Below are 9536 nucleotides of genomic sequence, written 5' to 3'. Positions count from 1 at the left end.
CCCAGATGACATACATGCAATAGCATTGCTTGAAGAACTTATTCAATCCAATCCTTTGCATCTTGTTAACCAAGGCACAGAACTCCAAATTTTGCACCAAAAAAAGAGAAAGAATGCAAGGGTCTTGCTGCAGCTCCTGGGACGCACTGAACGCCGCCTTGTTACAAGTGTATCCAAAGTCCCCAGCACCAAGGACTTGGGGGGAACTGCTTCTCTCTGGTTCACTGTCCCTGAAGCTTTCAGAGGAGGTGGTTGTGCTATGAATGCAGACGTTACCAAGCAGGCTGACAAGATGCTTCGTACCCCCAAGTGCTCGCGGTGCCGGAACCATGGCTTCCTGGTACCAGTCAAGGGCCACGCGGGCAAGTGCCGCTGGAAGCAGTGCACCTGCGAGAAGTGCTACTTGATCGCCGAGCGCCAGAAGATCATGGCTGCACAAAAGGCTCTCAAGAAGCAGGCCTCTGAAGAGGAGCAGGAGGTGGCCCTGTGCGCACAGGGACCCCAGCTGTCCTCCGAGGGCGCGGCCGCTAACCCGGGCCCAACCTTCCGCCCGCTGCCTCCGCTTGCCGCTTCGGGAGACGCGCAGCCGGGCCCTTCGGGCCAAGCGGCCGCCTGCTTCCCTGAGAGGTCCCCGCAGGGCCAGAGCTCCGGGCCGAGCGCCTTCCAGCCGGTTCTGGGCGGCCGCAATCGCGGCCAAGTGGGCCTGAGCGAACAAGCCGCCAGGGCCAGGCCCAGTTTTCCGGAGCCCCAGTTGGCGGCGGAGGCCGCCGGCCGGGGCTACCCCGGCCGCCTGGAGCTGCGCAGGCCGCCGCGACCTGTGCCCAGCCCGTCGTTCGCCAACTTCGGTAAGATTCCCGGGGCCCGAGCCTTTGTCCCGCTGTTGGTTCCTCTCAGGGCTGCAGCCGCCCCGCTCCCCCGACTCTGGCGTCCCAGACCAGCCGCGGGTACGGGCCCATGGGGTGGGGGTGGGAAGATGCTTTCTATTAGGAATCTTGCTTTGGGATACCTTTTTCTGAGTAGGCATTTGGGTTTGGTGCCTTTTTGCAAGAAGGTAAAAAGAGAGAAAGGAATGGGTGGTTCTGAGGGGTAATTTTTTTAAACATTTAGCTATAGTCTCTGCTTTTCCATTCTGAAAAAAAAAAAAAAAAAAATGGCCGCAAAAAAAAAAAATGGCCCCCAGTCCGCTTAGCTGAGGCTCCTCCTCCCAACAGAGAGGATCGCGGGAGAGTGGCCATATTGCGCTTGCGCACCTCTTCCCACCCGTTTCTGGTGCTGGAGGCTCCTCCCCCAGAACGTCCCCGTGGGTGGGCCAGCGCATTATGACTGCGCCTGCGTCCCTCCACCCACCCGTCCCCTACCTTCTGTGCCCTAGACAGCTTGCTCCTCAGACGTGCTTTGACCCAGTGGGTGTGTATGTGCGTTCTTCCCACCTGTTTCCCAGGCATGGATGGGAATGAGACCTCTTCTTTGCTCGCTACAAGAGAACTGTCTATTGAGACGTTGTTGCTGTTTTTTCTCTCCTCCCTCCACATGCATAAATTACATTGTTCCCTAGGTATTGTAACTTTTAAGTATTATAATTTCAAGTCACATGTAGATTTGAGACTTTTTAAAAGGGGCTCATTTTGGGTGCAGACACGTGTTTTCTTGGTTTTCTCTATGGCTGTGTGGTAGAAAGAGCACAAGTCTGAGTCAGGACGCTGAGGGGCTGCTCACTTGGTAATCTTAGGCAAGCTCCTTCCTTCTGCAACAGCCTCTACCCTCTGTGACGGCCTCTCCCCTCTGTAGGCTAAGGGGATTGGCCTGATGCTCTCCGAAGGCCGTTTCTGCCTTCTGGGACGTTCTAGGAAAATATAGGTCTCTAGAGAACTAGATGAGGAAGACAGATTTGCAAAGCAGTTCTAGGAGAAGGATACCTTTCTACCGATATGGAGCCTTTCTTTGTTCCATCGACTGAGCACCGTGTGCCCGACACTAGTGATGAAAAGGTGAAGGGGGGCGGTGAGTCAGATTCCTTGCCTTCCAGGATCTTGTCTGTGAAAGAAAAGGACATCACAGACTGGTGTATCAAGAACTCTAATAACCAGTGGTTTAGCTGTGGTCTGAAGGAAGATTAGGAGCTGAGTACTGAGGATTCATTTAGAAAGCAAAGTGAGGTTAGGAGAAAAAGTCTTCCAAGTGGAAGGGACAGCATCTGCAGAGGCCCTGAGGTGGAGGAGAAAGAAGGAGCTACTAGTTATCAGACAGTGAGGCTGGAGTGAAGGCAGGAACCCAGCCTGCCTGGGCTTCATAGCTGGGCCGAGGACTTTTGCTAAGGGCAATAGAACATGGTTGAAGGGTTTAAAAAGCAGGGAGGATCAAAAGCATAATGGATGTGGGAATTGTCTGTGAATGGATATGTGTTTATTTATACTGCTACCTTCACACAATAATATGGTGCCCTTTTTCCTAGCTCCATGTGTTTTTAACACTTCCCTCATTGTGTGTCTTTTCAGGGCTCCCTCTGAGCGTCAACTCAGATTCTGTGGTGGGGTCTGAGGACCTGGAGAGAGAACTTCCCAAGCTGTACCCCAGCTGCTCCAGCATGCATCCCTACCCCCCTTTTCCACTGGGCTACCAGGATGCGTCCCCAACTACGGGGATCCCTCTGCAGCAGGGTTTCCAGCCCATGTCCTATAGCCACTACCATGGAGAAGGCTTGGTGAGTCCCATCCCTGGTATTTTTGAGGTTCCTCCCTATCTCAGCTGCTCTGGCTGCTTTAACAGACCTTCTCCCAGGCAGCCAGCCATTGTGCTCACTCTGTACCAGGACATGGGCAGTGGGTGGAAGGATACAGCATTGACCTTGTACGCTGTGCACCTCTGGGAATGCACGTGTGAACAAGTTGACCTGGGCTGTGGCGTGGGCTAAGAGACTCTGGGAGCTCAGGTAAAAAGGAATGCAGACACATCTAAGATAAACCTGGGGAACAGCCACATGGGAACCTGAATGACCACCAGCCTTGATCCATGGAATGCCAGTCAATCAGTTCAGTTCAGTCGCTCAGTTGTGTCCAACTCTTTGTGACCCCATGAACCTCAACACACCAGGCCTCCCTGTCCATCACCAACTCCCTGAGTCTACCCACACCCATGTCCATCAAGTCAGTGATGCCATCCAACCATCTCATCCTCTGTCGTCCCCATCTCCTCCTGCCTTCAATCTTTCCCAACATCAGGGTCTTTTCAAATGAGTCAGCTCTTTGCATCAGGTGGCCAAAGTATTGGAGTTTCAGCTTCAACATCAGTCCTTCCATGAACACCCAGGACTGATCTCCTTTAGGATGGACTGGTTGGATCTCCTTGCAGGCCAAGGGACTCTCAAGAGTCTTCTCCAACACCACAATTCAAAAGCATCCATTCTTCTGCGCTCAACTTTCTTTATAGTCCAACTCTCACATCCATCCATGACTGCTGGAACAACCATAACCTTGACTAGATGGACCTTTGCTGACAAAGTAATATCTCTGCTTTTTAATATGCTGTCTGGGTTGGTCATAACTTTCCTTCCAAAGAGTAAGCGTCTTTTAATTTTATGGCTTTAATCACTATCTGCAGTGATATTGGAGCCCCCCCAAATAAAATCAGCCACTGTTTCCACTGTTTCCCCATCTATTTGCCATGAAGTGATGGGACCAGATGCCATGATCTTAGTTTTCTGAATGTTGAGCTTTAAGCCAACTTTTTCACTCTCTTTCACTTTCATCAAGAAGCTTTTTAGTTCTTCTTCACTTTCTGCCATAAGGGTGGTGTCATCTGCATATCTGAGGTTCTTGATATTTCTCCCGTCAGTCTTGATTCCAGCTTGTGCTTCATCCAGCCCAGCGTTTCTTATGATGTACTCTGCATATAAGTTAAATAAGCAAGGTGACGATATATAGCCTTGACGTACTCCTTTTCCTATTTGGAACCAATCTGTTGTTCCATGTCCAGTTCTAACTGTTGCTTCCTGACCTGCATACAGGTTTCTCAAGAAACCTGTATACTAAGTACCAGATAGGAAATAGCACTTTCCTGGAGCCACACATTTGAGGGCAGAGTCAGGAGCAGACATAGGTCCCCTGCTGAAAAGGTATGGCCCGCTTGAGACGGCAGAGGGCTTTCAAGGGGATAGGGCACTTAAGCTTAGTCATGAAAAATATGGAGACTTCCCCCAAACACTGGTCACCTTAGGAGATATTTGTTGAAAAAAAATGGGTGAAATTTAATCATTTTATAAAGTCAGTGATCAGTTACTAATTGGTGTGCTCTTTGAGCCTGGAGTTTTGAGTTCTGGAGGTTCTGGATATATAAGAGTTGTGTGAGATGTGGGTCGGGTGACCAGCTTTTGCAGCATTGCTTGCCAGCTCCTTCCATCCTTCTCCCTTTTGGCAACCCCAGAGGGCCATCAGAACTGCAGAATAGCAAGAGGCCTGGGTGACCAGCCCTGACTTTGGCCCATAAGGCTGAACCTGTGAGGGAGTTGACTGAGACACAGCTCACGTTCAGGGAAGTGTGGACCACTGTTACTTTTACTCTCTTCCATAGGTACAAGCCCAACCCTGTGTGTTACAGAGATGCTGCCCTGGGTGGAGGGTAGAGAAGAGTGAGTAGAGAGCAGGCTTCTTTGGTCTAATGTGGAAAGTAAGAGAAGGGACCAAAGCTTGATGTTAAAGTAATGAAGTCATGCGCTGCACAATGGATCCCTGCTCCTGCTTCACCACAGCAGCATCTCCTCTGATCCAGATAGTCTAAAATTTTATTCCGAAATCATTTTCCATTCATTCAAGGGGGAAAAGTTTGAACACCGCTGGTCTGGATAATTTCCAGGATGCCTACTGGCCCTTACGTAAGACCTCGAGGTACATGTTATTTCCTCATTGTAGAGTGGAGGAAGAAGGCTCAGAGGAGTTATGGATTTGTCCAGGGTCATGGAAGTGGGGAACAAGGGACTGGGATTCAGATTATACAACTGGTCAGTGACTGAGTCAGGACAGAAGTATAGAACAAACATGGCCCTGGCTCTCACCATCCACCTGCCCTGCCTGAAATTGGGGGTGGGGTGCTGGCCACCCCATTGCAGCCCAGGGAGAACACGGCATCTCTAGCCTCCACACAAAGAGAGGGGTCTTGGCCAAATGGAACACACACCCACCGTCTGCTCGCACAGAAGCCTGGGGCCTGGCGTCCAGGGCAGGGCTCTGATTGACAGGCCTGCCAGGCGGCCTTTGTTAGGAGTGTGATCTCAGTCAGTTTATCTGGGCCTGAGCTGCCACCACCAGCCCCAGGCAGGAGCTGTGATCCAGGGAGAGACTTGGCTGAGCAGCTTGGAATTAAAGACTAATAATCCCCCTTCCTACCACCTTCATGTCTGGATAGGGGATCACCCATTCATTTGTGAAGCTGTTTCAAACCCAAGAGCCTATGAATTGCTTTCATCCTTGTCCTGCTGTCCCTGCCCAGCCTCCCAAATACTCCCGGAGCCGCCTTCTCTTCCTGTCCCGTCCCACCTGCTGTTTCTCTGCTTCCTCTGTTCTCTCCCCACAAAAGAGCACAGGCCTAGAATCAGACAGACCTGGAGACCAATCCTACCTTTGCTGCTTACTCTCCACATGGCCTGGGCATGTCACCTAACCTCTGAGAACCTTGCTCAGGTTCTTAGTCTCTAGCATGGGGGTAAGAGTTTCATATCATCAGCCTGTTGATAGATTCTAGCCATAAGATGTGGATGCATATAAAGTGTCTGGTCTGTGACATGGTGGGTCAAAAGTGGGCTTTCTTCCCTTCCTTGTGGTCAAATTAAGTTAGGGAGTGCTGGGTTAACATAAGCAGATTTAATAGGCTCATGTGTAAGTCACTGATGTGGGGGCAGTTTTCAGGGCTTCTCAAACTCCCTGGACAAAGAACACTTCTAAGAGCACTTAAAAATATCTTGGGGGACTCTGGATTTCTCTGGCACACAGCTTGTGAAGTGCTGCTCTGGAGTGCCTGGATGGAGAAGTAAATAATAAGACTTGCACCTGAAATTTATGATTTTCTATTACGTTCATGTCTTTCTCAGTTAAGCTCTGAGCTGCGTGGTCATCACTCCTCCACATCTCCTTATTCCAGCCTTGGGGTCCTGTGGTATGAGGTTAGCTTTCACCTTCTGAAGAGGCAACATAAACACAGAAGGGCTGAAGCCACTTTTCCTGAGGTCACCTAGCTTCCCTTGCCTCAGTAACAGCTGCACGATACTGTCTGGTTAGAATGAGGAGCCCACAGGCCCAGCGATGCTGGAGTCTTAAGTCATCACATGTGCCAGAGGTGGGACCCCAAGTAGGTGGATGCATTCAGACCCTTCTCCAGTGCAGAGCAGTGGAGTCAGGCCGACTTGGGATTCTGTTCTGCCTCTGCCACTCCCCAGCTCTGGCCTGGGCCTGTACCTTCATCTCACTGATGCTGGTTTTTGTCACTACAGTGAGGATGGTTAATAGAACCTCCCTTCTATGGTCGTAAGGATAGAATGAGGCTGTAGACATACTCAAATGCAGTTGCTCCCCAGGCTTCTCTGCGTTGTGTCTGTGTTCCTCCTCGCCTTCAATCATCTGGCACGTGTTTGCTGAACACCCTGTTCTGAGTGTCCTGTGCTCCACTGTCTGGGCTGCACAGATGAATCGCCTCCACAGGGAGCCCCCATTGAGGGGCCTGAATGTGGGATCAGCCCCCTGGTTCACCCTCTGCCCTCTGACTGTCTGCTGTGTGTGCCCCGCAGGTGGCGGAGCCCGTGGGAGACTTCCAGCCGAGCTACTACCCGCCGCTGGTGCCACCACCGCAGCCCCAGTTCTTCCCACCGGGCTTCCTCTCTGCGTTCCACTTCCTTCTGCCGCCGCCTCCCCCGTCGCCTCCAGCAACCTGCTCGCTGACCATCCTGTCTGACATGAACAAGGAGAACACCGGTGAGTGAGCCCCCGTCTTCCAGCTGCCGAGGGACGCAGGAAGACTCTGGGGGAAGGGGGTCCTACTATGAAGTGGACCTGGAGGGAAGGGAAATGGAGAACAGGATTTTCAATGTGCTGGGCCCTGAGGAAGCTCTTTCCTGGCACCCCTCTCTAAATTCCATACACGAGCGTCTAGGGGAAGTGAGTCCCCATTCTCAGGTGAGGAAACTGTGATAGAACCCTGAGAGGGTCTCACATATGTACATGGTGCAGCTTGGATTTCAATAGAATTCTGTCTAGCTGCAGCTTCAATGCTAATTTCCTCACGTTAACAGTTCCTGTGGGCAAAGACGTGGAGGATGGCACACATGTGGTGCCGAAAGACCAGAGGTGCCAGGCCTCTCTGGCTGGGGAATAGCGTGTGCTGAGCCTTTCTAGGGCTGGTGGGGATAATTCCTCTGGCTCAGGCCACTCTGGCCTTCACAGCTTGGTCACTGGTGCACCAGGTGATCTTGGGCACTCACACCCTCCTCTGGGCCTCAGTCTTCTCACCTGTAAAGTGGGCCCTGTCACAGGGTTACTGTGAGGGTTTTCTTTTGGGGGCCCTTGAAGCTTTAAAGGTTCTAGGATTTTTTCCGCCCCTTTCAGTCCTTCCTTGAGGCTCCTTAAGAAAAGAAACTGAGGCCTGTTGTATGTCCGGATGCCCAGATCTATTAGCTGGGGAAGTGGTACAGTGTGACTTGAAGTACGATGGCCCTGGTGCCGCACAGCCTGGGTATAATAAGTCCTGGCCCCAGCACTTGCCCACAGTGTGACCTCGGACACGTTCATTCACTCCTTGGTGCTTCAGTTTCAGTATCTGCAAGAGCAAACTAATTAAGGGTCCCTTCCCTCATGAGGTCATCCTGAGGATTAAACAAAACCTGAAATGATGAAGGCATTGGTAAAAGATTGTTCTCACTGTTGTCCCTAATCCCCATGCCAACCGTGATGCTGCATGGTAGGCACCATCTAATGAACAGAAGGAGACGCTGAGGTTAGAGCTGGGAGTAGCTCGCTTCCTGCCACCCAGCTTGTGACAAGCAGAGCTGGAGTCTCAACCTGAGCCTGTATTGTCTGGCTAGGGCTAGAATTCCAGTCTCCTGACTCCTAGCACATTAAAAATAGGAATGGGAATAACTAATTCTCCACCAGGACTGGCAATGATGAGGATGCTTTGTAGAAAACTTATGTGTGAAAACAGGTGATTTTCCCTCTTTCTCAATCCAGCTGCTCTTCTCTGTCCTTCACAGATGACCAGGATGCGGAGGGGCGGAACGAGCCCAGCCAGCCATCATCCCAGGAGAAGTCCGACTAGGCCCAGGCCCCCAGGCCAGCAGCGTGGGGCCTTGGTGGAGGGACTGGGAGGGCGCTTGCAGCAATGATTTTCTTGTCTCTATTTAGTGATATGTAGGGAGGAAGGGTAGTGATAAGCATAAGATGGCAGTTAATTCCCATGTCAAGATAGGAGGAAAGAGTGTGGTTGCTAAGGTTCTCTCAAGCCTGAGACACGGGGGGTTGAAAAGGAACTCAGAGGATGAAGTTGCTAGGGCATGGCCAGAGCTCTGAGATGTGGGAGACTGGGGGGAGCTCACGTTTAGGAATGAATTTAACCAGCTCTGTGTTGGCTGCTGTTAATCAGATTCACCCCTAGAGGCGGCCCTTGATTTCCTCAAGGTCCTGCTCCAGGACAGGAGGCACTGTCTACCTTAGCCTCTGCTTCTGCTGCCTCTGTCTGGTCCCCAGCAGGAGGTAGCACAGACGTCAGGGGTCCAGCACGTCCAAGTGGACAGCGGGAGCAGCCAGGACCGGGGCGCTGAACAGATTCTGCTACATCCTTCCTTACTGCTCTGTCCTCCAGGGTCAGCCTGGCTACTGCCCCTCGCCCCTTCTCTAGGGGCTTTACTATCAAATATAAGCATTTTAGCCTCTGAGGTTGCTTCACTTTTCCCCCATGAAGTTTAAGCCATTATGGCATCATTTCTGGTTAAAAAAAAAAAGCCTATTAAAGCTTGACTATTTCATGTTTTTATAGCGATTGCTAGCTTTAAAAATTAAGCTTTTCGTAAGTTCTCATGCAGTTCTCAGAGAATAGGATGGTGCTTCCAGATTACCTGTGGCATCAGTTTCTTCTCTGGGGACAGTTGACATTTGAAATAAAATGAACGGTGGAAATCCTTGTGGAAAGTGTATGCTCTCTTTAACTCTTTGTGGAATGCAGCCTTGGGAAGGGGAGGCGGTGGCTGGGATTCGTGGCCTGTCAGCCTGCTCTTTCTATGCACTTAGGCAAGACTTTCCCTTTATCTCAGTTATCAAGTGAGAGGCTTGGGTGAGGCTGGTAGGTTTTTTACTATCAGTATTGTTGTTATTTTTTTTCCTATGAAGTTTTTAAAATTTTTTATTTTTAATTGAAGGATAATTACAATATTGTGTTGTTTCTGCCATACATCAACATGGATCAGCCATAAGTATACATATGTCCCCTCTCTCGTGAGCCTCCCTCCCACCTCCCTGTTATTATTTTAAGCAGTAGAGACCTTTTAAGGAAATCTGATGCAG

At 50.8% G+C, this 9536-nt stretch overlaps 1 protein-coding gene across 1 annotated transcript; it reads left to right on the top strand.

Annotated features, from left to right (window-relative positions):
- Positions 1-223: 223 nt before the first annotated feature.
- On the top strand, positions 224-9152 carry DMRTB1 (DMRT like family B with proline rich C-terminal 1). The gene is made up of 4 exons (XM_081494040.1): positions 224-845; positions 2496-2701; positions 6773-6956; positions 8231-9152. Exons 1-4 carry the CDS (start codon positions 260-262, stop codon positions 8293-8295), a joined length of 1041 nt encoding a protein of 346 aa, XP_081350166.1. The 5' UTR covers positions 224-259; the 3' UTR covers positions 8296-9152.
- Positions 9153-9536: the final 384 nt, after the last annotated feature.

This window comes from Giraffa tippelskirchi, chromosome 5 (genome assembly GCF_054371585.1).
Source record: "Giraffa tippelskirchi isolate mGirTip1 chromosome 5, T2T-mGirTip1v1.2.pri, whole genome shotgun sequence".
In the NCBI taxonomy this organism is placed as follows: Eukaryota; Metazoa; Chordata; class Mammalia; order Artiodactyla; family Giraffidae; genus Giraffa; species Giraffa tippelskirchi.
The sequence above is the reverse complement of the archived record's forward strand: the minus strand, read 5'-3'. Positions and strand labels throughout refer to the sequence as shown.